General features: G+C 43.4%; 1 protein-coding gene across 1 annotated transcript in view; it reads left to right on the top strand.

Annotated features, from left to right (window-relative positions):
- The window catches only part of MMS19 (MMS19 cytosolic iron-sulfur assembly component), a 479,913-nt gene that overhangs the window by 312,613 nt on the left and 140,718 nt on the right, over positions 1 to 26,582 (top strand). Inside the window, exons 19-21 of the mRNA XM_086922625.1 lie at positions 5,405 to 5,560; positions 10,933 to 11,032; positions 11,361 to 11,463. Coding sequence (XP_086778751.1) covers positions 5,405 to 5,560; positions 10,933 to 11,032; positions 11,361 to 11,463 — 359 coding nt within the window. The remainder of the gene's footprint in view (positions 1 to 5,404; positions 5,561 to 10,932; positions 11,033 to 11,360; positions 11,464 to 26,582) is intronic.

A 26,582-nucleotide genomic window follows, 5' to 3' on the forward strand; every position in this document is an offset into this window, starting at 1 on the left:
CACCAAGGCATCCATTTTCGAATGAAACGCCCCGATCTCTGCCAATATTGTCCTCAGCGATGGCTCATGCTCCGTTCGATCCATAATCTCTCGCCCGGTACCAATCATAATCACCTCCCCCAGTGAATCTGGTATCTCCGGGGGAACAAACAGGATCACGAACGGGCAGCTGCGGAGGGTGACTAATCTTTATCTGCGGCCACGGACCGCTCGTCAACGCCGCAGGCCGGGACCCCGACGCACTGAACCCCGGCGGGGGCCAGTACCGAGTCTGTGGGACGGGGACCCCCACCCACCGTCAATAGCAAGCCAAGTCACTCCTCCCTCGATGCTGAGCAATGAAAACGATCACCGCAAATTCGGGCATAAAAGTAGCCTCCACTTCGATTGACCGGGCCCTGCCTGGATCACTCGGCCGATGTTGTTGAACTGCAACCCGGCCATGCAGATACTCGAGGCCCCGACTTCCCCGCTGGACTAGGCCACAAACTTCAACTCGATGCAACTCCGTCAAACAAGCCAATAAAAGTTTCAGGATTTCACTTTTGAAGTGCGGAGCAGTTAATCCACACAGAGGCAGGGCGTAGAAACAGGATAATGTACAGGATCTTGTGGCAGGATACGGAGGTCGGCGGAGCCAGGAGCCTAACCAGCCATCTTGTTTGCCAGCGTAGCTCCTCCTAAAAAAAAAAAAAAAAATAAGGTGTTTTATCCTTAGATGTTGTCAGAAAAAACGGCTTATTTTTTGCTGATATGTCCTCTGTTTTCTTCTGTGGATACCAGCTCTTGGATTAGCTTTTTCACTCTAGGTGTAGGATCCTCAGTGAGTGGTTGGTAATTCCTACGGTCTTTAAGGAGTCGTAAGCATTCATTTTTGTAGGCTGTTTTATCTTGTAAAATAATTCCCCCACCTTTGTAGCTGGTTTGATAACCACATTCTTGTTGTCTCTTAGTCTAGTTGGTGCTTTTCACTTCTGCGTTGTGGTGTTCTTGAATGGCTTCGTTTCTGTCAGTGATTCAATCTCTCTGAAGACTGCTTGTTCAAATGCTGCAACTTCCACTGGTATCGCGGAAGGGGGGGGGTACAAAGTTAGATTGGACTTTCAGATTGGTGTCTCCCTCTTCACTTTGTGGTTGGTTGATTACTGAAAAAGGCTTTCAGCTTCAATTTCCTGAAAAAATCGGGCATTTCACACTGGAAGTCGAAATTTGTCAAGGTGAGGTGTCGGTACAAACCTAGGCCTTTATTCAACAGGTCCACTTTTGTTTGGTCAGGGACGTAAATAGAGTAGTTGGTGACTAACTCTTGCTGGTGCTTGGTCCTATCCGTTGTTCTTTCGACATGCTCCTGGTCTGGTCTCCTGTTTTGGAATCATCTTCCCAATTCACTTGCTGTTGTCTGAGTCTTTTTGCTCGGCCTCTGCTAGAGAGTGGATAAAGGATACTATGTGTATTAAAAAACCAAAGAGGTGCCAGACATTTCCGTGACAGACAGTCTTCTAAACAAACAGTCTTCTAAATCTTACAAGAGTGCCTTTGCTGCTTCTGAGAAGTGATGGTAGGTCACGACGTGTGCTATTAGTGGACCACATCATGGACAGTCTACTGACCTACTACTAACCTACAATGGTAGGGGACTCAGTAACCATTGCTTGACCCTCCTCAGAAATTAGGGATGCCTTAAGGGTTTCTCATTTCATAAAAAAATATTGCGAGATAGTTGTTGGATTTTAAACTATTTTAAGTTATTAAAAAAATTATTTGAAATTATGTGTATAGTTGTTGATGAAAAAGTCGTAAATTGCAGAATTACACTGATAAATGTGTGCATCTTAATCTAAGTGGCTCTGCATTTTACGAAGAAGTTCCGAAATTATTAGGAAATGTCATGAGATCATGTGCTCATAGATTCTGGGTGGAGCCTTAATCTAACGGTAAATATGGACGAGTCATCTGCTACTCAGAAGTAGATGTCAGGGCCTTCACTGGCAGTACTGCAGCTACACAACATGCATATGTTGGTGGATGTTGGGAGGCATCTTCATCATAGTTCGGAGCAATATATTGTTTATCAATTTACATATGATGCCTTTAAAAAAAATTGTGTCATATTGATCTCAATAGCACTTTAATACTTGGTAACGGAATGCATTATTTATGTAAGAACTGTATCATTTTTGTGCCCTGTTGTGGTTCACCTGCAGAGTTGTACATCTCAAACACCGAAAATTTGTACAGCTTCCTTTCCAGTGTGAACCCAAGCACTTAGAGGCCTCAGCTCCCTCCCTCTGGGGCTTCTACCATTATCAGGATAGAAAGTTTAACCAAATCCTTTCCTTTTCAAGGAAAATGGTGGTTCTTTTCTCCTCACAGGAGAAATGTTGTGGCCAAGGTACCGATCTTCACACTTTCCCTTTCTGAGTTAAAGGGTTCTTAATAGCCAGGATACAAAGCAATGACAACTGCAAGTACGAGACGCTAGCACAAAGAGGGAGTAATAGGATACTTAATAGCTATCAGCATAGCATTATGCAGTGTGTTAGATTGTCTTTGCTCGGACGTACAGACTAACAGATGTGATATTCATACATCAAGTTAAGAGAATAAAAAAAGCATGTGTACTCACAGTACTTTTTCATCATTAACCGTTATCTTGACATAGGAAGAAAGGCATTTTGCTTGCATATGTTTCTGTACTATTTTGTGTGTAGGAGTGTACAACTGGGTTGGCGACAAAGGAGCAGAGATAACACAGCTCAAGGCCTATGGAAGGGGGTTACATTTACAAAAGAGGAGTAACGCTTGCATCTGGCATATTCTGAGGGCCTTCTTCCATTGGATTCTGCAGGCATACTTTCAAGAGGTGATATGGAGGATGGTGGGGAAGAGTGAGCTGTGACTTGCAATTCAATGGTACAGGGGATACGGTTGGAGACTATGTTAACATCAACGTATAGAGTATAGAAATATAAAACTTTATACATGTATATTTTTTTAAACTTTATATTTGTCTTTCAGATAATGCCTAACAATATACAGAACAACATTTATAATGAATTCAGACATAGCACACCACAATCAGCTTCATGAAATAAAAGAAAGAATATCAATAGTGCAACTTAATTTAACTTATGAGTTCAGAACATCCAGGTCCTTACAATCCAACCTATTTGTTGGCATATTCGTATTGGTGTACCTCAATTGTCTGCAACACAATATTTATGGCAGAGTTGCAAATTTCTAATGCATTCAAATAGCGCTAGATCTTCCTCCCTCCCCCGCGACTCTCTGTTGCACCCGCACCCAGGTCTTTCACTCGGTTCATCCTCCTGTAGCTGAATTACATATGTTTGTGGGGGGTGCCAACTTACACCTGGCCTGCAGGTGTTGAAGAGCAGCATAGTCCCATGCCATGCTTTCTCTAACAGCTGCATTTTTCAACCAATCTGCTCATATTTGTTTTTCAATCAATACCTCCCATGTTTTCAACAGCTTGTGTTTTATCAGCAAAATCAATATTGCCACCATTCTCCTGGTCTCCAAGGAAATATGCTTCTTAAATCTGACCAGCATCGACCTGGGACATAATTTTGAGTTTCCTACTACACCAATAATTCATGAAACTTCACCACAATACTCACGATCAAGGGACCAAGAGATTCGAGATCTGTTGGATTTAATTGGCGGTCCTATAAACTTGGATAGTCTTAGAAGTGGTACCTTTAATATCTTTGATTGTCCAGGGAAAAAAGGACGCCAGCTAGTGTCTGTTAATTGTTCTGGGCTACAACCAATGTGCAATACACCCCACTTGTTTCCTGGGTGAAAGAAGAAAATCTATTGCTCATAGGTCCAGAAGAAGGTGGTTTAGATAACTTGAAATCCACTGAAATGTGCATTGACCAATAGTATTCAGAGAGCACATATCAAGACGCAAAAATGAAAGACTGAATGAGAAGTGCTCTCCCTGCTGGGCCATTGAAAAACTTATTTTTGGGAATTCTGGGATAAATGTGCGTTTTTACTATGTATTAGTGTAGTTCACAATGTGTGATGGTGATCCGAGTGGTAAAGTGATTTTAATATCTTTGTAGGGTATTGGTTTAATTTTTGCATTGTATTTTAAGTGGGATTAATGGACTAGTTGTTTTGTCTTTTTAAGATACGTATGAAGAAAATAAGGATGAATAAATAATGAACTACAAATCAGGAAAAAATGATAAAAAAAAGAAAAACATGTAAAATGAAAATATGATGTGAATAATGAAATATAATATTTGACGGAATACTCTTGGGTCAGTGACTATGTTGGATTAACTCAGTTTATCAATGTAGATAGGTTGACCGGGAATGTTTATTTCATATTTGATGTCAAGCAGAATTTGGACCAGAAAGTCCCAAGTTCTATTATTTTAGTAGACTTTTTGCTGTGATGCAGCAGAGTAATCTGGAAACACCCTTAGAAACATTTATTTCCCATGCTTAGAATTGGCTGAATTGCATGCATGTATTTTGAAGAGCATTTTAAAACATTGCAGGTAGAGGATGCATATTGCCACAAATGGATTTTCATTATGTGTGTCTTCAGCATACAGTCTGGACAAACAATTTAATATCTGAAAAATGTTTATTGTCCTGCACAACAAGGCATGGAAGTCTGCTGTCCGTACTGCTATACACCACTCCAATAAACAATAAACCAGTGGCGTATGCTCTAGGTGAATATTTACTTCGGACTATTTTGCATTAGCTGGTTCTTAATTGTGATGCTGGTGACATTCGATTGTATGTGACACACCTGTCTGTCAATTTGTACTTTGTTGAGCTCCATTATATGGATCCAAAAGCAGTCCCCTTAGTTGATTTGACAAAGCTGGTTGAGGAAAGTTACATTTTAGGGGACAACAACTTCCATTATGCATCTAGGGTGTAAATCAGCCATGTTATTTGATGTACATTACAGTGATGGGTGAACAAACATGCCTAGCAAATCCATTTTCATTTACCAATCCAGAGACGGATATATGCAGTAATAACTTTTTTATATATTTTCCGAAAACTACAACAAAAACTTCAATAGAAAGACCCCCAAAACCAATTGTGTACAACAGCGCATTTTCAAAAACATATCTTAACTCTTAACTCTCAACAGAATTCTTCCACAGACCTTAATTAACCTTCCCTGTATCTTAATATTTTATTAATAGTGCTTTTCCTTTATAGTAATACTTAGTCTCGCTATTGCATTTTAACACTTCTTTAAAACAAATCACTAAATGTATTTCCTGTTCATTTTTCTCTGCTGAAGTGTCATGCGGTGTGTTATATTGCAGTTGGTTTTAAGTTGTATGTTATTTATAGAAAAATAGTAAATCAAGATTAAAAGTTCTCTTTCTTTTCCTAGGAAATGCAAATTTGGATACTGAAAATTTGGTTTCTGTCTGCAAAAGTCTCCAGCTCGTGGCAGTGCAGTGCCAGAATGACGCAGAAAGCCTATGGTATTTTCATGAGACTGTTGTGCCCCATCTTCTGGCACTGACTGTTCAAGCAGCCACTCAAGGTAAAATACTACACATTAGAATATGTGCTGTGTAATTAACCAATTGAAGGTGAAGTAAATGAAAGTAATTGTTTAATTCACTGCACCAATTAAAATCTATTTTTCATAAATAGATGAATCCGAAAACTGTATACTTGATGGACCGTTCTTTATTCATTTTCTCCTTTGTATACCTGCTAAATTCCAGCAAATAGAACTAATTCATCATTAATACCTTATTGTACTTGTCCACACTGTTCATATGAATGTGCTAATTTAACCCCTTCGATGCTCATGATGGAACGGTTCCATCATGAGCGTCGGTTGGCCTGTGCTCATGACGGAACTGTTCCGTCATGAGCCCGTTAGCTCATTAAAACCTTCAGCACAGCACGAAAATTTGCGCCGCGCTGAAGGTGTTAATTAATTATACTTTTTCTCCTATTAAAAGTTTTTATTTTTTTTTATTTTCACCAAACTCCGTGAAATAGCTAAATGTCCAATTGACAAGTCTTTATTGAGATTTTATTTTTATCTAGTAAATGGTTCTCAATTAAATAAAACATGAACATTGTTCTTCTGGGGATTAATTGTGGTTACCAGAAAAGCCTCCAACAGGAGAAATATTGTTTCAAGAAATCTTATATTTTCCTACATTTGAAAAATGGAATAAATGTTGATCTGCCAAGACCCCTAGAATCAAAAATTAACCTTACCTTGCCTATATATAAAAGAGTGATGTATTCTGTTGGATTGAATATAACTTCTTTACAGTGTTGCTGCTTTCGCCACTTTATCATCAGTTGCCTACCCATTATTATTAGCTTTAATAAACTAAAATATTTGTATTTTATTTTTGTATTGTATATTTTTTATAGTGTGCATATAACCAAAAGGCATCAAAGCGCTAAGGTTATCACTTCAGCACATTGGTGAAAGCCAGCTGGCCAACCACCTAGACAGAGAAGTCCCACCCATCTAAGGAGATGCAAAGAGCCAAGTTTTAACATGCCTGCAAAACCTAAGATAAGGGTCAACCCTCCAATAGCCTCAAGAAGGCTGTTCCCCAACCTTGCTGCACCCACCGAAAAAGTACGTTGTCTCGCCCATAAATCTGTTTTTACAAAACCTAGGGATGACAATTTTTCTGTGTCTTGCAGATCTTAATTTTCTGCTGGGTGCATAACAGTTAAAAACAGACCTGAGAAAGTCTACGCCCCTCTGGTGGAGAGCCTTATGCTCTAGCCATACCGATTTAAAGGTTACACTCATTCTAAATGGTAGCCAATGGAGGGACCTCAGGCCCTCCCTAACAGAACAGGCTTTCGGCAGGTCTCTAAACAATCTAGGGGCTGCATTTTGAATCATCTGCAGTTTGTTTAAAGAATATTGATTTGCGTTAAGTAGAGGGTATTGCAGTAGTCAAGGAGAGATGTAATGAGCGCTATGACCACTGCAACCCTCTACTCCTAGAGTAAGAGAGGATGAATTTTCTTTGGGGTCTTGATAATCCAAAAGCAGGTGTTCACCATTTTGTTGACCTGTATTTCAAAGGTCAATAAATTATCCAAGACTACACCCAGATTTCTTGCCATGTTAACTGACAATGGGAGCGTCCTGCAGCTTTAAGGCCACCAAGAGTTAGACCGGATGGAATTCTCTGCTCCCAAAAACACAATTTCATTATTTTCGCAATTCATTTCAAGCCTGTTACCTACATATGGAGTAGTGTGGCTCACTGGTTAGAGGTGGCAGACCTGGAAGCAGAGGACGGCCCGGGACCAGGGTTCAATTCCCGACACGGCAGGGTCGTGAACCAGGGTCAGCGGACTTGATAATTCTCGCCTCGGTGCCTACTCTAACCAGGGATCACACTCGGCAACTCTGGGCATTAGCTTGCCTCATCTCCACAACGGCCCCCCACAAACGCCGGGGATGCCTGGAGATACCCAGGAGGGAACATCTCACAGGGAAAGCCAGGACGGGTTCCCCAGCGGCCTATAGCGCCAGGACGCCTCCGGGGTAGCAGTGCGCTTTACAAGACACACACACACACATTTACATATACATCTGCTGACTGGGCCCTACTAGAGCTTAATTTATTGGCCACATCATCCAAATAATCAGAGAGGGAAACAATGATTTGGGTATCATCTGCATAGGCCAAAGAGCGTACTAGCTTAGTCAATGGGACAAACTAAAGCCAATGGGACAAACTAAAGAGCGTGGGGTTCTGCGAGGAACCCTGGGGGATCTCGCATGGGAACTTAAATGGTTGATCACTAAAATCGGTACAGCTGACCTTGAGTGTTCTATTGGTCAACTAGGAATCTAATTGTTTTAATGTAGCATCACGCAATCCCACCTTTCTCATCCTTTGCACCAAAATAGATGGAGTCATGGTGTCAAAGGCTACAGACATGTCGAGCAAAACCAGAATAGCCCATCCACAGAATCAACTTGATGGCGGATGTAGTCAGTCGCCATAATTAAGGCAAATGCCATGCTGTTATTACTTCGGAATCCATTTTGTGACAGATTCTGATGTCCGTGCTCATTGAAAAATTGTGCTAATTCCTGGTTTATATGTTTCTCTAAAATTTTGGAGGGGGCAGGCAGCAGAGAGATTGGGCGTACATTTTTTAATGTATCCCGCATCTCTTTTGGGCTTTTTCTTTAGTGGAATCACAATCGCCTCCTCCCAACACTGGTAAAGATGCCCTACTCTAATACCTGAGAGTAATAATTCTCCAAGAAATCCTCAATAATATCAGGGACTAGTTGCAGCACCTTAGGCTGGCAGGTGTCATCCGGTGAGCCTGATGTGGTTTGCGTCAGAAGAGCTTTTTTTCTTGCTGCCGGAAGAGGAGAAAACTTTTTCTAGAGAAGCATCGGCAGCAACTTCCAGAGCAGTGGTGAGCTGGTTATTCTCTTGTACAAAATTCCCATGGATCATCATAATCTTTTCAATCTTTTCTCTGAAGAACGCCGCTACCCTATTACAGAAATCTTAAGGTTTTCCAGAACTTATGGGAGGAGAGATTAGTGACCACTTTAAAAAGTTATTTTGGTGTTAATGGCCAGCCTTATTTTCTGTGAAAAATAAGATTTAGCCTCATTAATCATACCTTTGTATTCTTTCACTAATTCCCTATGCTTATGATTCCCTTTTCAAACAGAAAGGTACATCAACTAGCATGTTTTCAATACACAGCATGTTTTAATAGGTTTTCCCCATAAATCCCTTGCCCATTTCAGTTACATAAGGCCACTAATAATAGGTGCCCTAATCGATATTTATACTTGTATTTTAGACCATGTTTCATTTGTAATGTGGGGTGTACATTATGCTTCTGTCCATTTTCTTCTGTGTATCATCTCTGATTAAATTGTTGATCACTTAATGGCAATCCTTCTCCTCTGTCCTGACTAGTTGGTGTGTATTTTGAGCTACCATTCATTTTTTTTTAAACATGGAGGACTTTCCAATAGAATCCGATGTTCTAGAATATTGTTAGTACCTGGCCTAATAAAATATTGCAGATTCTAGACAATGGTTTTGCCTGCCCAAAGTGGGGGTGTAAACCGGGGGCTGCCTTTTGCTGCTAGTAATAGAGGCTGGGGGTCACATTACAAAGGCGGCAGGCCTTAGAAGCTTTTCTCTTGAGCAATGTGCCCATCCTGGTGGAGGAGGTGTGACACCTCTGCCCAGGATGTGCATTGTTTCTGTTACCAGAGCAGAGGCTCTCGACCCAGGGGTGTAGAAACATGTCTGGTGGTGTCAGGCTGCCTATAGCCAGTCTGTGACGACACCAGGTTGGGTAGGTTTAAGGGGGCTCCCCCGAGGTGCACTCTGAGAGTTCATGGTTCAATAAATCCCACACTGGTATCAATGTGGGTTTATTGAGGAGTAGTAGTTTGGTACCAAAAACTCATGGTTTCAGAGAAGCCGTCATGGAGCTGGGGAACTCGAGTTTTCGAATTTTCAGCCCAAGTACTCTTTTTGTGTTCCCTGGCACTTATAATTTCCAAGAATGGACTTGAATATTGTACGGGCAGATCTGCTAATGCAGATATTCCCAAACCTGAGGTATAGTGCACCCCGCCATAAGGCTGTGAGGCCTGCTAGAGGCGTGACTTAGCTAAACCTGAGGCAGTTCTAGTTGGCATGGCCGCAGGCAGTCTGCTATGTCGACTTTGTCTTTTTTGTCTGCACCCGGCCATGCATGTTGCAGTGGCAGTCTGAATGGCCTAGGTGATGGGCCCCTAAGGGACCTTCCTCAGTCCCAATGCCCTAGGTTCCCAGGTACAATTTATTGGGAATTTGAAGGGGCCTGAAGCGCCAATTATGGGAGATTTGTAGGGAAGAAGCACTGGCACAGGGAACCTGGTTGGCAGGTGAAGGGGCCAATTGCCACATTAGGGAGTCTTTTGTACAATGTTCAGTACCCTCATTAACATTGCTAGGATTTACATCTATGGCATCCTTCTTGCAGGATTTTTCTTCCCTGCCCCAGTAAAGATTGGTTAGGAATACTTATTCTCTTGAGTTTCGAAGTTTGCAGAAGCAAGTGAAGCTATTTGATGACAAATGTCTAGTAGTCATTTACCTGTCCCTGTATGTAATACTTCTGACACCTACTTTTAGTGTCTTGTTCTGTACAAACAAAGCTATTGTTGTGTATTATCCTCAGAAGTGAAGAGTTTGAGGATCTATTTCCCCCTGGTTTTCTTTTCTGTTCTAATATGCCTGCACACAACCCCTTGCCAAGTGTCAATCTACAGGGTTATAATTTATTTGATATTTATACAGTCGTTGGATGTTTGGATCTGTTTGCAACTCTGGCAATCATGAAGGATTGTCTGTACTACAAATCTATTTCTAAGGAAATGTACCTTGGCGTTGTGACAGTTGTGAAGTGGATAGCCCATCTTGCCTCTTTCCTTGCCTGCTCAGATCCATTCCTCAGAAATTGATCAAACGGCAGGCTGTTATAATTCTGTTGACTTGCACTGAACAACTGAGATCAATCTATTGCTATGAACGTCTTCTTGACAAAAGTCATCTGCTTTAGTTGTTTTTCTTATCGCCTCAAGTAGTGATCAGCCATACCCACTCTCACAGGCTTTGTGAGTGTCTGAGATGAATACAGACATTTTTTGTTTTGAACCACCTGTTTATGTTTGTAGAGAACTAGTTGTAGAGTATATAGACAATGTTTCCAATTCAATTTCCCATGCATTCCTTAAGAAGCTGCCAATGTGGCACATAACACTTTATAAAAAGTTCTATGTATGCCTCTTTTAATCCCTTACTCTCTCAGCACTGCCTAGTAGTTTGCTAATATGCATGTATTGTGTTTGAATGCTTTGTTTATTATGAATTCTTTCAGCAAAAGAGTCAAACTCTACAATTCGCATCCTGTTGGAAGAGAGTATTCTAACTGCAATGGGCCCAGTGATAAGTTCCACCTGCAGCCACCTAAGTCCAGAGTGAGTACGATCAGAAAGACTCTTAGGCGTTCTTCCTATCAACCTTATAAATGTACATTTACATGATCAGGAATTTGTACTGAGCTGAAAGAGCTGATAAAAGATGGGAGTTGGACTTGGCAGTTGCACTGTATAGGTTCAGATGATTAAGGGATACATTGGTTCTGTTTTGCTAAACAAACGAGTGTTGCTTAAAGCTGGTTGATGTGCCAAGGCAGCTGACTAATGAGTGAAGTATGATACAGATCCAATGTAGCTGAGCACCAGTTGTTGAATGTAAAGTATGGTAATCTTTTACCTAATTGTGTTTTTGTCCACTTGACTTCAGTTTAGCAGCTCGAAGTGTTTTGCATATTGTGAACCTTTTCCTGGATGGAGATGTTTCCTTTCTCCCAGACAACAGCTTCTCCTGCAAATTCCAGCCTTTCCAGGTGAGCTTGGGAACTGAAATGCCGTCTGCAATGATGATTTGTATTTTTTTGTATCATTGTATTAATGGGTATTTTCATGGGCTATGTTTCATGCCCAGATGCTTTTGCTTTTAAAGTGTGCAAAGTCAGGTTATGTAGCTACGTTCACCTATTCCTATTTTGTACTCCATGACTTTTTACTGCAAATGAACATAGCATGTTTGCAGTTATCTCCGTATCTTTCTCATTGTAATTTCTTAAAATACCACAACACACCCCTTTGTCCTGCTGATGCCCACACTGCTGCAATCACCTTCCTCTTACTGCTACCTAAAGATGTTCATAGTGTTGCTGCTTTGGTAACAACAAGCAATCAGATGGCAAGCCTCATTCAGTTCAAACTCATTCAGTGAGCCGCACATCTTTTTTACGAATTCACTTGGGAAATCGGAACAATGGGAATGTTCTGGACTCAGCACCATAAGCTGTAGCATAATGGCCACCAGCAAAACACCATTTCTGTTGTATAGAGAATAATTATGTATACTTCTACCTTCTCTTTAGTGCCAAGTTTTGACTTTTATACCATTGAATTAGGTCTTCCCGTACCTATCCCTGGTTCACTCTCTTTTTAGGTAAATACACAATCTTAAAACTTGATGTCTCATTGCAACGGTTTTAATTAGCCATGCACACAAAGCTGGATTTTGTTCATCATCATCTTAAATGCACCATGCACTTTGTGCCAGCAAGAGCATGCATTTTAAAAACGCCTAAAACCAAGAAAAGAGTTAGTATTTACCTTGCTGTACATTGCACATTGAACTAACGCTTAGATGATGCATTTGTTATGCTGCTATGTATGCTTGAAATCTGTGTGACAATTCTAGCTTGCTAACGCATCTAGGGTTTTAGCTAACCAGTCCAGCATTTATATTGTTTGCTTTGCGCATTGAAATAACTGTTGAAATTGTGCACATCTAGATAACTTCAGCCGAAATTGTGCACATCTTGTGTACTTCAGCTGAAATTTCTATGTTCAATCTCAAAAATAAGACTGCGTTTTTATACTTTCTAAATAATAGTTATTGCATACTGCTCCGACTATCTTGACACAAGGAATCAATGTTTTTAATTATATATTCAGCTAGCTCTTTTTAATTCTGAAATTTGTTGTACTATGTTTTATTATGTAAAAAATGTTGAGGTTTTTAATAACTAATCAATAAATCTATTTTAATTATTTATATTAAGTCAAACTGCAGATTATTGAGAAACTGCACCAAATACATTTAGTTTGTGATATCTACCTTATCAGTAGATTCATTCACTCAACATGTTTGTCGTAACCCAAGAAGATCATTTCGTTCTTCTTTTTTACTCTTAGAGGTAATTTTTTTTTTTTTTGCCAGGGATGATAACTTCATCATGCTTTCCTGCATGACACCCACAACAGTCCTACACAACTAATAGACACAGCAAGTTCATCCCATTTGAATAAAACATTTAGTTAGCCTTGTCCACGGAAGTCATGGATTTACATATGCTGCTACCACAGGTGTTCAAAAGGCTTCACATGGAGGCATGGTATAGGCATGCCCGATTCAATTAAAGATGTGAAACTGTAGGATTTTCCTCCAAAAATTCCAAACTAGAATAAATTGATATGAAGCATAGAAAATAGCCACCAGTTTCATAAAGTCGTTGCACTATACACATTTCTGAGATCTGCAAATGTTTATAAATATTGTGCCATCAGACCGATGCTTGTTACCATCTGACATGGAGTGCTGGACCAAATACCAATACCCATATTTGTTGAAGTTTTGAGGTTGGTGAAGCTGTACTGCTCCACCACAGCGGCAGTGCTGGACCTCAGGAACTGTACCCTTCTCTTGAATCTGGTCCTATATTACTCCCCATTAAAAGGTGCTTAACCTGACCGTTGCATTTTATGTATAGGGAGGAAGTATAACATTAATATTATTGGAGTGAAATATGAAATTCGGAATACGTCTGTAGCGTCAATGTTATCTCGGGCACATCAGCTTATTACAGGCAATCAAATATGTCAAAATATTCAAATAAAAAAGCAAAAAAGAAATAAATAAAAAATTCGAATGGATACTTCTAACTATAGGTTCTTCGCCTTTTGAATATCCCCAGGCACCAGGTTGGATGTGGATTTTTCAAACAGTTACTGCCGCCTACCTGAAAGTGAGCACTGCAATCAAGCTTCGCAGTGGCCTCATATTTCTTTCACAAGCAGCATTTTGACGCTACCCTGGCATGCTTACAAAAGCTTCTTGCTTTCTATGCTCTACAGTATGCATCCGAGCTCCGCTCTTAACTTTGTTGGTTGTACCAACCACTAAAGAAAATTCTCCTGAATCTCAACAGTGCGCCATGGGAAATGTCTCCTATACCTCCCCTTCTAAAGACCACAGACTTCAATCCTGTGCGGAGACTACAGGAAGCAAATGCCGGTCATGCATCCAGATAATATTTGCCTGTAATGTCTAGGTTCCGGTCATGACTAAAAGCTGGGTTGGCAAATATTCCCTGGGGCATCTGTAGTGATCAGGGAATGGGAAGCAGAACGTTACCTTGCAAAACACAAAAAGGAGGATGAATCGCAGTCAAAATGACAGACCCACTCGTGCTCTAAGTCAAAGGGCCACACCTGTTCCAAGTTGTCTGGTAAGTCAAAGTGCAAGTTGTGCCATAAGTGCAAAAAGGCCAAGCAGGACTTGTCTCCTTTGTTCCACTGCCATTCAGTGGAGAAGCTGCAACATTTCCTAGGTGCAGTTTTGCAGGTGTTGTCTGACTCCGAGGCTATCACTAGGCTGGTCTCAATTTTCCTAGACAGTTGTCGAACCCTCATCAGATAGCGGACTTCAAAGTGGCAATGCAGCTGATTTTCAAGACAGCGCCCGCTCCATCTGGAGTGCTTTCAGGCCCTAAGGGGTCCATTGGGGCTACCAGTTGCCTCTCTGCTGGTGTGTGCTCCACCATCACCTACTGACCTCACTAGGCCTCCTTTTGCTTGTTTCGACACTCTGGCTCCTCAAGCCATACCAGTGCCTACTTCAGCAGTCCGTTAACGATTCAGTTGAGATGCCAATTTTCGGTCCAGAGCAGACGTTGGCTTAAGCTAAACACAGGTCTTACTATGAGATAATCAAAGCTCAGTCTCCAACCATGTATGATCCTCATTCTCTGCCTCGACGCTAGAACTGCCGAAGTCTAGAGGTCCTCTTAGGCTTGGCTTTAGAGGCAGTTAAAGGGCTCCAAAATGTTCCACATGATGACAGCAATGAAAGGGCGGAAAGCGTACTCCCCCTTCATTAGCCTGACACCGGACTATACCTGGATTTACAAAATGCGCGTAGTCTAGACTTCTCTCCAGGGACATCTCCCACCTACTGAGGAAAGTGTCTTTTTTGCAGTTGTTGGCTGCAGAGTGGAAGAAGTACTACTACAAAAAAAGGCAGCAGTGGAAAAACTGGCAACTGCACAAATACCTCCCTATAAATAGGGTCAGTAATGGGAACAATATTACACAGTGCTTTCACAGACTTCACCCCTGCCACCACGAGGTGCAAATACGTGTCACTGCCTAAGCAATGACTCCTACAAGGTTCCACTAGTGTCTGGAGCACACAAACATTTGAAAAAATATAGTCTTTTGTAATTCAGAGAGACAGAAAAAACCTTTTTGTTTATAACATTGGTATAACGCACTTGTTTCTGGCAATATATTAACTATTGTTGAAAACTTCAACATCAGACAAAAAATATGCACAATCCTCCTATGTTGTTATTCATCAACAAGATGTCTTTGATTTAGATGAAACTGGCCAATGCGTGTTTTGTCTGAAATGTATTCCTCGGGACAGTGAAGACAAAAGACCTAGGGATATGTATGTATTTCTATTTTCAGAAAATTGTTGGTCAGTCACTCCACTGGACGTATACCGTTTAGGAATCAAAAGCATACATTGTTAAAGTGATAAGTAGAAAGGCATCCAAATTGTAAAACGGATTGTGCACCATGCTGACCCCACTAATGTGGGAACAAGGATATTAAAGGTGTAAATGCCCACCAAGTATCTGCCATCAGAAACAAGATAACCATATAAAGAAAAAGTGATGTGCAGATATAAATGCTGCTAAAGGAAAAGATAGTAGGTATCATTGATGAAGGCAGTTCAAAATTATGTATACAGTACGTATTACAAGAAAGGAACACCAGGGAGTCTCAGTACATTTTGTGATAGGGTTATTAATCACCAATTGCATCAAACACGGGAAGCACAGTTAAAGGCAGCACTGTACATGAAAAAACATCATGAAGCAACCCAAAGAACACTTGGTGAAAATGTGATGACGCAGTGATAGTGACGACGCAAGTGAAAGTGAGAAAAACAGCGTGGTCGGCGCAAAGTGATAAAAACAATCAATTAAAGGCTTTCACATTGGATATATACAATTAGACAAGTTGAATTTGAGATAGTGATAAGCCTATTGGTAGTGCGCCGTGAAATTGCGCTGTTGTAGTCGACGGCGTTTCGATCCTCTGTAAATCGGGATCCTCTTCAGGACAGGGTTGGCGTTGAATTAAGGTGCTGGTAGATGGGTACATTAACTGGATCCAGAGGTGCATAGTGGGTCCAGGACCTAGTACACATTTAAAGTGTATAATGATTGCAGCGCCTGAATCGCTGGAGGCAGAGCGTTGCCGGTTAGGAATCAGGCGATAACGCTGGGCGATTAAAAACTCTTTTCGGTCTGCAGTGCCTGGGTGAGTCAGGCAGCGGTTGCCGATTTGATCAAGGCAGTGTCGTCCCGTGCAGAGTAGCGGGTCACAATTCAACTTGTCTAATTGTATATATCCAATGTGAAAGCCTTTAATTGATTGTTTTTATCACTTTGCGCCGACCACGCTGTTTTTCTCACTTTCACTTGCGTCGTCACTATCACTGCGTCATCACATTTTCACCAAGTGTTCTTTGGGTTGCTTCATGATGTTTTTTCATGTACAGTGCTGCCTTTAACTGTGCTTCCCGTGTTTGATGCAATTGGTGATTAATAACCCTATCACAAAATGTACTGAGACTCCCTGGTGTTCCTTTCTTGTAATACGTACTGTATACATAATTTTGAACTGCCTTCATCAATGATACCTAGTGGGACATTGTTTCTTTTTACAATTAACGTACCCAGTCCCATTTTGGTCTATGGGTTATACTCCTGTTTCTTTCACTCAAAGGAAAAGATAGGCCATACTTGCATGTTGTATTCCTGTACCTCTATTACTGGCTGCCTAAACACTGGCTTCTCGTTAGGGACTACTTCCAGAAGATAGTCACCCTTCTTTCATCTGTGGGTTTTTCATCAGCCAGCCGAAGTCCCATATGATCCCTGCACAGAGGATTCACTTCATGGGGCACATCCTGGACATGGTGGCTTTTCCACCCATACAACGAGCCTGGGACTTTTGGGATAACATCCTGATGTTTCAGGCGCAATCCTGGGTTCTGGCGTAGATCGGTCTGAGGCCTCTTGTAATCCTGGCCTCATGCATCATCCTGGACCCTCATGCCCGCTGGCACATGTGGGCCTTGCAATGGAACCCCAGCACTGGGCACAACACCGATTTCTGTCATCCAGGGCCTTTCTTGATAGCTCTGGATTGAGCTAGGAGAGTGTGGACCGTTGATCTTTTGAGCCTGAGAATTTGCTCTTTAGTCCCTCTACCTCTTGGGGCTGCCCCTCAGGAACAGGAAAAGATCCTACGTTTGAATTATTTACAGCCCATGCCTCCATGCATGGAGATTGAGCAGCAACAGCTGATTGAGTTCGATTCTTCTGCTGATGCTGTGAATGTGATATTGTGGCTAGAAAACTTGCTTTTTGGGTCGCTGGATGAAATTTGTGGACTGTTGTGGGAACTGCCTGCTTGATCCCATGCAGGCCTACTCATCTGATGTTCTGTTATTCAACCTATGTTTGGCCAAGGAAGGCTTTTCTTTGGGCACAGTTGAGAGTTATATGTTGGCCCATCCCACCTTTTATTTATCTGATCAGTCTTCTTTGCTCAAGTACACCAGTTGTGATGTGAAAGGGACTCGAGTAGATTGTCACATCAAAGCCTTTCATTGTGCCTGAATAGGACCTTTACTTGATCTTCACATTCCTGATGTGCTCACCTTTTGAACACATGCTCAGCTTTTGTCTAGAACTGCTCACCTTCAAGACTGCATTTATCGTAAATTACCTCTGTGCCCAGTCAGTGAGCTGCATGCACTGTCAGGGTAAAACACGTAAAATATCTTCTGTCAATTTGGTATTGCCCTTCCATGTGGGTCTATCCGTCACCGTCTCTGCCTTTATCACTCCACCACATACTCTCAGCAGGGTAAAAGGTTTCACTGGCTAGGTCCAAGGAGAGTGTCTGTTTGTCATCAAGTACACAAGGAAGTACAAAGTCGATGAGCTTTTCATGGGCTTTGCCTGTCATAAGAGAGGGCAGAACAGAAGCTGATCTTGTCCAAGTGGATTCTCCTGTGTATGTAGACATGCTACGCTCTGGCCATGAAGGTGCTTCCAGTGGGCCAAAACTGCTTTGACTGCATTGGCAAGGGGTGTACCAGTACAGGCTGCCACATGGGTGTCTGTGCGTACATGTATCAGGCACTACCCCCAACTGGGCAGTCGTATCTGCACTCTTCAAATCCACCCCCTTTTGGGAGGCACTGCTTCAATAGATATTCAAAAGGTAAGGAATTTGTGTATCAGCAGAGACATAATCCTCGGAAATGGAACGGGATATGGTCGCCCTGGAACAAATTTAGGGGAGACCTCTGTGAGCCCCTGCCTGAGGAAGAAGAGGGGGACAGCTCAGAGGATGACGAAGGCCCGGATTGAGGAGAGGGAGGGGGGAAGGGACTGTGGGATACTAGGGGGCACAGGACCACGAGCACTTGCCCGCAGTTGATCATACTGGATTGTATACATGAACCGCGACCTGATGGATGCATTTAGACATTCTAATGTTGATGTAAAACGTTACTAGTTATTGACTAAACCCTGAAAGTAGCACTTTAAGTTGGGGGGGTAAAATATTAAAAAGTTGCTCTATTGATTAAGGCAGCGGAATGTTGACGCTGCAATACTGACCTAATGTACGTTACTGTATACCATGAGACAGCAACAACAAAAATAAAATTTAAAAAAAAAAAAAGGTAAGGAATTTGCAGTTAGAAGTATCCATAGTTTATATCACTGTTCTGGCATTTGCATCTTCTGAATGGTATTTCGCCTTACAAACTTCTGCATATGAATAAGTTCTTACTGCAATTTGATTTGTCACCTGCAACACATTATTATTGTATATTACCTTGGGATATGTCTCCACTATTGGTGCACCAGTGAAATTCGGTTATTGTTAAAGACATTTTTGGCCTTGATGAAGCAAGGTGCGTCGTGAAACACGTGTTGGGCAATGTTGCTTTTCTGTCAAACAATTTTCACTACTTAAATTAAAAATCTCACTGTTTTTCAGCAGTTTACAAAGACAGTCTCATGAAATTGAATATTTATGTGGAAAGACTTCAAAACCCATTCTTTTTTTCACTGTTTCTGGTGGATATTCGATTTAACCACCGATTCCTTTGCCTGCCTTCTTTCTGTCCTGTGGAGTAGACTTCTGTTTTAAAGGTCCCTATTTAGGTTCAGCACACTGTCTCCTCCACTCTGTCATGGTTGATCTGTGTCTGAGGGTGCAGAAATGTAGAAGATGAATGATAACCGCATGCAGGGGCACGGACTAGAATCTGCTTTTCACCTTCGATTTCGAAGGTGGTACCAGGCCATCAAGTAACCCAATTGCACCTTCTACCAGTGGGCAAGAGCAATTGCTTAAAAAATCTGGATCCAAACTGGCGCTTAGAGATATTCAGAAGGTGTGGAATCTGAAGTTAGATAGATTATCCACCAGAAAGAGAGTTACTAAATGTAAGTAACTTGTTCATATGTGCATATGACTGAACAATAGTATAGGATTAAAACACACAGCAACACAGAAGAGCCAAACAATAAAGACCTCTGGTAATAAGTGCTTGGGCAGTCCTGTTATTTGTCTAGACAGATACTGGAAGTGTAGTCTTTATTCCAGACACTGCACATACCAAGTGTGGAAAATACAAGGCTCAAGACTGAAAGCTGTATTGCATCCAACGCACTCCAGTTTAGATCCGTGACACAATAGAGCTTGATTCAAAATCGCCAAATAGATCTGCAGTAAAACTAATGTTTGTGTCATGTATAGATGCAAATACACATGTTGTGCATACTCCTGCCATCTAGTGTTGGCTTGAAGGTGTGCAACTTCTTTTTCTTCAAAGAAGTCTTCAAGTCATTAGGTATAATGTCTCGACCTATGACTGGTAATGCACATAGGCATCAACTTCGTTGTTAAATTGTTTCTTTCAGCCGTCAGGTTTCAACCTGCATCCTAATAGCTCCCGGTTAACGTTCTCTGCTATTCGGCACTGGTACCTGTCAGTTCATCCACCCTGATCTGTATGAACAATCTTCTGCTTCACCAACTATGACATCAGAGTTTCTTCCAACGCACCCTTCAGGGCACTTGCCTCTTTTGGCGGACCTTGACTTCTTCTACCAAGAATGAAGACTTTGTAATGGAAAGAACCCCTTTCCAGTACTGTCCACAATGCCATTGGAAATGCACTTAGATGGATCATCATCCATTGGGTCTGTAACTCGTTCTCACTCCCCTAGAAAACGTCGAGGCATCCGGCGCCACTTGCCTTGCCATCCAAGCCAAAAAGATGCTATGATACCGTCGTGAACAGCACCTAGCTCGATGTACCATGGTGCACCATCAGCAAGATGACACTCCTGATCTCTATAGGGACCAAGATTTCAAAGTGGCATCACTGACTTCGGGACCATAGGCCCTCTACTTTAGTTCAGGAGGGCACTCTCACTGAGAGACTGCCTCTAGCCCAACAGAACACCTTCAGTATGAGTACAACATCCCCTCTCCACCTCCACAATGGCACTGACAGGCCTATCACCGTCCTCTGTAGCATCAAGCCCCATAGTCTGCGCCCAGACGTCCGGTCCACCACTGCCTGAAGACCCTTGCCAAAACCACAGTTGATGGACAGAATGCAGAACAATGTCATACATTCACCCCAGTACAGAGATCTGGGCCTAAATCCATCGTTTTTTTGCACTCCACACCACCCCAGTTCAGACATGGCCATATTCAAATCAGTCTGACCCTGTGCCTCATGGGAACAGTCCAGCCCAAACTGCCAAGCCATGCCTTCCCTGGACCGGAAACAAGCTTCCGAGGACCGGTTTCTGGCATTCCAGCCGTCTTCAACCCGGCTTGCTTGAATCCAGTGGTGTGGAGAGCATGGGACTCACGTCTGAGCATACCCATCCCACTCGGGGTGACAAATGCAAAAACCACAGTTGATGGAAAGAATGCAGAACAATGTCAGACATTCACCCCAGTACAGAGAGCTGGGCCTAAATCCATCGTTTTTTTGCACTCCACACCACCCCAGTTCAGACATGGCCATATGCAAATAAGTCTGACCCTGTGCCTCATGGGAACAGTCCAGCCCGAACTCCCAAGCCATGCCTTCCCTGGACTGGAAACAATCTTCCGAGGACCGGTTTCTGGCATTCCAGCCGTCTTCAGCCCGGCTTGCTTGAATTCAGTGGAGTGGAGAGCATGGGACTCACTTCTGAGCATACCCATCCCACTCGGGGTGACAAATGCAACAAGCATTGGAAATGCAATAGGTCTCGCAATAGGAAAGTTAGAGCTATTGGTCTTATAAATGACATTTTTTTAATTTATGTGTTGTTTTTTAAAATAGCTAAATTAATAGCTTTGTCATTTACAATGCCAATAGTTATAACTTTCGCAAATGTGACACCTCTAGCATTTGTAATGCAACATGTTTTGTATTTACGTGACTTAGATGCATTGATATTACAAATAACAATGGCTTTTAACTTTTTTTAAATAATTAATACGTAAATAAAATTGATTTTATTTTATAATGCCAATAGCTTAAACTTTTGTAAATATCTTTAGTGAAGATTATGTTCTGTGTATTTTATTGTTTCGAAAATCCAAGAACAGAGGTGAAATATTAACATCTTTTTTGACATTTGTAATAAAGCTTGAAACATTGAGAGAACATATTTGAACCAGTGATGCTGTGGTGATGCTTAGTGATGCTGCGGTTGCGCTGAGTGATGCTGTTGTTGAGCTGAGTGATGCTGTGGTTTGCGCTGAGTGATGCTGTGGTTGCGCTGAGTGATGCTGTGGTTGCACTGAGTGATGCTGTGGTAGCGCTGAGAGATGCTGTGGTAGTGCTGAGTGATGCTGTGGTTGCGCTGAGTGATGCTGTGGTTGCGCTGAGTGATGCTGTGGTTGCGCTGAGTGATGCTGTGGTTGCGCTGAGTGATGCTGCTGTGGCGCTGAGTGCTGCTGTGGCGCTAAGTGCTGCTGTGGCGCTAAGTGATGCTGTGGCGCTGAGTGATGCTGTGGCGCTGAGTGGTGCTGTTGCGCTGAGTGGTGCTGTTGCGCTGAGTGGTGCTGTTGCGCTGAGTGGTGCTGTTGCGCTGAGTGGTGCTGTGGTATTGAGTGGTGCTGTGGTATTGAGTGGTGCTGTGGTATTGAATTGTTTTGTGGCGTTGACTGTTGCTGTGGCGTTGAGTGGTGCTGAGTGATGCTGTGGCGTTGACTGTTTCTGTGGCATTAAGTCATGCTGTGCTATTGAGTGTTGCTGTGGCATTGAGCGATGCCGTTGCATTAAGTGATGCTGTGGCATGGAGTGATGTTGTGGCATTGAGTGGTGCAGTGGCATTTAGTGGTGCTGTGGCATTTAGAGGTGCTGTGGCATTGACTGGTGCTGTGACGTTGGGGGGTTGTGTTGGAGGGTGGAGTTGGAGGGTGGAGTTGGTGGGTGGAGTTGGAGGGATGATGTGGAGGGTGGATTTTGATTTTGAGGGTGGAGTTGGAGCGTGTTTTTGGAGGGTGGAGTTGGTGGGTGGCGTTGGATGGTGGAGGGTGTATTTGGTGGGTGGATTTTGAGGGTGTATTTGGAGGGTGGAGTTGGAGGGTGGAGTTGAAGGGTGGACTTGTTTTTGGAGGGTGGAGTTGGATTTGTATGGTGTAGTTGTAGGGTGGATTTGTAGGGTGGAGTAGTATTTGGACTTTGACGTTTGAGTTGGAGGGTGTAGTTGGAGTGTGGAATTGGAGTTTGAGGGTGTGAGTGTGAGTGGATGTAAGTTTTAGGGGGTGTGAGGGTGAGGGGATGTTATGGTGTGTGAGGGTGATTGGGGGTTAGGGTGTGAGGGTAAGGGGGTGTGAGGGTGTGTGATGATGTGTGAGGGTGAGTGAGGGTGTTAGGGTGAGTGAGGGTTTGAGTTTTGTGAGGGCGAGTGGTGTGCGGGTGTGAGGGTGAGTGAGGTTGTGTGCGGATTAGGGTGTGAGGGTGAGGGTCTGATGGTGAGTGATGGTGTGTGAGGGTGAGTGGGTGGGTGTGAGTGAGGGTGTGTATGTGTGTGAGGGTGTGTGTGTGTGTGTGAGGGTGTTAGGGAGGGAGAGGGTGTGATGGTGAGTGAGTGTGTGTGAGGGTTATTGGGTGTGAGGGGAGTGGGTGGGTGTGAGTGAGGGTGTGTGTGTGTGTGTGTGTGTGAGGGTGTGTGTGTGTGAGGGTGTGTGTGTGTGAGAGTGTGTGAGGGTGTTAAGAAGGGAGAGGGTGTGAGGGTGAGTGAGTGTGTGTGAGGGTTATTGGGTGTGAGTGTTTGTGATGGTGTGTGAGGGTGATTGAGGGTGAGGGTGTTAGGGTGAGGGGGATGAGTGTTAGAGGGTGAGTGAGGGTGTGTGAGGATGAGGGCTTGAGGGTGTGAGGGTGTGAAGGTGTGAAGGTGTGTGGGTGTGAATGTGAGTGAGGGTGTTTGAGGGTAGGTGAGGGTGAGGGTTTGAGTGAGGATTTGAGGATGTGAGGGTTTGTGTTGTTGAGGATGTGTGAGGGTGAGTGTGCTAGAGGGTGTTTAGGGTGTGAGGGTGTGTGAGGGTGAGTGAGAATGGGTGAGGGTGTAAGGCTGAGGGGTTGTGATGGTGTGTGAGGGTGAGTGGTGTGTGAGGGTGAGTGGTGTGTGAGGGTGAGTGGTGTGTGAGGGTGATGGGGTGTGAGGGTGATGGGGTGATGGTGAGTGATGTTGTGTGAGGGTGTTTGGGTGAGGGTGTGAGGGTGAGTGAGTGAGTGAGTGGGGGTGACTGTAAGTCTGTTGTAAGTGTGTGTGTTGTGTTGTTGTGAGCTTGTGTGTGTGTGGCTGTGTGAGTTTGTATGTGTGTGCGTTCTGAGTACGGATCCTGGCCTAGTCTTCAAATTAGTCCCTTTTGTTTTTTTTTTCTTTTTTTTGTTAGTACGTAAAAATGGCGGACCCTGTGCCATAACGCTACCAATGATTTTTAGGTTAGCGTTCTAGTTTATTTCCCTTATTTTCCTTGCATTTTGATTGACGTGTATTCCGTCCAATCAAATTGCAACGTTCTCCTACGTAGCGTTGCAGTTGCTTCACGTTAATTGGGAAACTTCCAGATCTTCACGGACCGGCGTTTGTGGAAGGCGTGTCGTCCTTCCTGCGTTGTAGCTGCGTTGTTTGACGGTTAAGTTGTCTAATTAATTTTTTTTTTTGTTGTTTACCTAGTGTTTCTCTGCTATATATATATTTAGTAAGTTTTGTAATGTTTAGTAATGTTTTTTAAAGTTTTTTGTTTGCGATCGTACTCGGCTTGTGTATGTACCTATTGTACTTTCATGGAATGTTTCAAATTCTCGAGTATTTAATGTTTTTTTTGTTTTCTTTTATGTAATGTATGTCATAAAGAAAAAGTATTTGGATGTACTCTTCCCACATGTTGCTATATTTGTTTGGTTGACAATGTGTTATTTAGACTGTACTTTCTTGTATTCTTCCTTGTGTTTTTGTGTTGCTTAAATCGTATTTATGCTTTTTTTTGTTGTTATCCATATACTTTGTGATTTCCGACCACCTTTAAATATTAGTACTTATTGTGGGGACACACCTGGGAGCGTTGGAGGTTGCTGCCTGTTCCTCCGGTCTTGGAACCATCTGCTGTGCTGTGTTTGCCGCTGCCCCTCGCCGCACCCGCTCCGCGGGTGCCGCTTCGCGGCGCCAGTTGTTGGTAGAGTCACCTGCAAGCGCTGGGCACTGGGAGGCGCGTGAAGGACCAACAAGACGGCGCTGTAGCAGGGACTCGCAAGTCCAGGAGTCCCTGCTTCCCCACCGGACGCGCCCACAAACAGACACGCCCCCTGCCCGCAACGTACCTACATTACGCTCTGCCTGACACTCAGCGGGACGCGAGCGGGACGCCGAGCGAAGCCCGAGCAAAGGGCGGGCAGTCTGTGGCAGTCTGTGGCAGTCAGGGGCTGTCAAGGCTGGGCTGAGCCACGTCCCTTTCCACTCCAACATCAGTGTGTACTGACGGTTTGTGTGAGGCCCCGTGGTGTTCCCTACAATCATGTCCACCCGCTCTGGAAAACCCCTCAGGAGTGAAGGCGAAAGGGGAGTCATTGCCGGGAGCCCTGTGATTGGAACTATGGACCGCTTCATTACCAGGGTGGCGGCGGTAATAGAAAAGGAGATCGCTATGTCGGAGCGGCGACTATCCGAGGTCTACCTCCCTTCCAGACGCTCATCCTTAGGGGCCGCTGCACAGGCGCTTACACCGGCTTGTGAGCGGGTTCAATCTGCCCCCCCTACTGGTGTACCGGGCGATTCTATTGACCCCCCTCAGTTGCTTGAAATAGGGCAAAATATAGACAGGTTGGAACATTTGGCTGCGCTTCTTCCTAGTGGTATTGTGGAAGAGGATGGTCTTAGTATATCATCTCCACCTGTGTCGCCCAAACCCCTAAATAAAGCCACTAGTCAGCCTTCATTGCCAAAACCGCTCACCCCCACTATAGTAATATCAGATGGGGTGCAAGATGGGGTGCCTTCTATAATTGAAACTGCCGAAACTAGGCAAGATAAGAGGACTGCAAGTAAAAAGGCAGGATATCGTAAAAAGGGTAGGTTGGTGAGACAGGCCGCACTTTACCAAAGAATAAGAAAGCCTTTTGGACCTGGTGGGAAACATGTAAGGGGCATGTTCACAGAGAATAAAGTCGAGGCAGAGGGGGAGGATGTGGTCTCCACCAAGGGGCCACTTACTAATGATAACACCGTTAACATCCCCAAGCTCACCGACCCCGTGACTATTGAAAATATCCTGGAGAAGGTAAATAGTCTCTTGATCCCCCTACTATCACAGGTTAAGGGTCTGGGGGCGAGAATAGATAAACTAGAGCAATCAACCCTCGATGGGTTCCACTCACTCAAAACTACATTTAAACAACTATCCAGAGTGAGTGATAACCAGGACACGGGCTTAAAGGGGAGCGAGCGCCCAGCAGTTTCCTTACCATCACAGAGAGACCCCAAGCCCGCAAAAAGCCTGAATAAGGTCGATACCAATAGAGCCCAAACCTCAGCTCCCAATCCCTCTCCCCTATCTAAAGCAGGGCCGAAACCCAAGGGACCGCCAACGGACATAGAGGCCGCTAAAACTAAGCCTAAGCCACTTCCACAAAAACAGCCCCAGACAGCCAGTGGTAAAGTGAAAGATACTCAAACATCAGGCTCACGTGACAATGCTCAGGGACTAGTAACAGGGAAGGCCACCAGAGCTGCCCCCAAACCTACAGCTTCAACTACCACCTCAGTGGCCCCTAGAAATCCAATACGCCGGATTCCTCCAGTAAATCTCCCGCCAGACTGTCAACCTTTTGTTGCTGTTCTGGTAAACGTTCCCCCACTAAAGGAAGGCCAGCTGGAGAATCACCAATCTCTCAAGAATAAGTGCATCCACTGGCTAAAGTCAAATAAGCCAATTCCGTTAGGTGTGGATGGGATTATTCTAAGTGTCCGTAGAGTAGGGTGGGTAGGGCAGTGTAAAAAAACTCAGGAGGGGGACTGCATAATAATACATTTTCAATACCCCAGAG

Source organism: Lissotriton vulgaris, chromosome 5 (assembly GCF_964263255.1).
Source record: "Lissotriton vulgaris chromosome 5, aLisVul1.2, whole genome shotgun sequence".
In the NCBI taxonomy this organism is placed as follows: Eukaryota; Metazoa; Chordata; class Amphibia; order Caudata; family Salamandridae; genus Lissotriton; species Lissotriton vulgaris.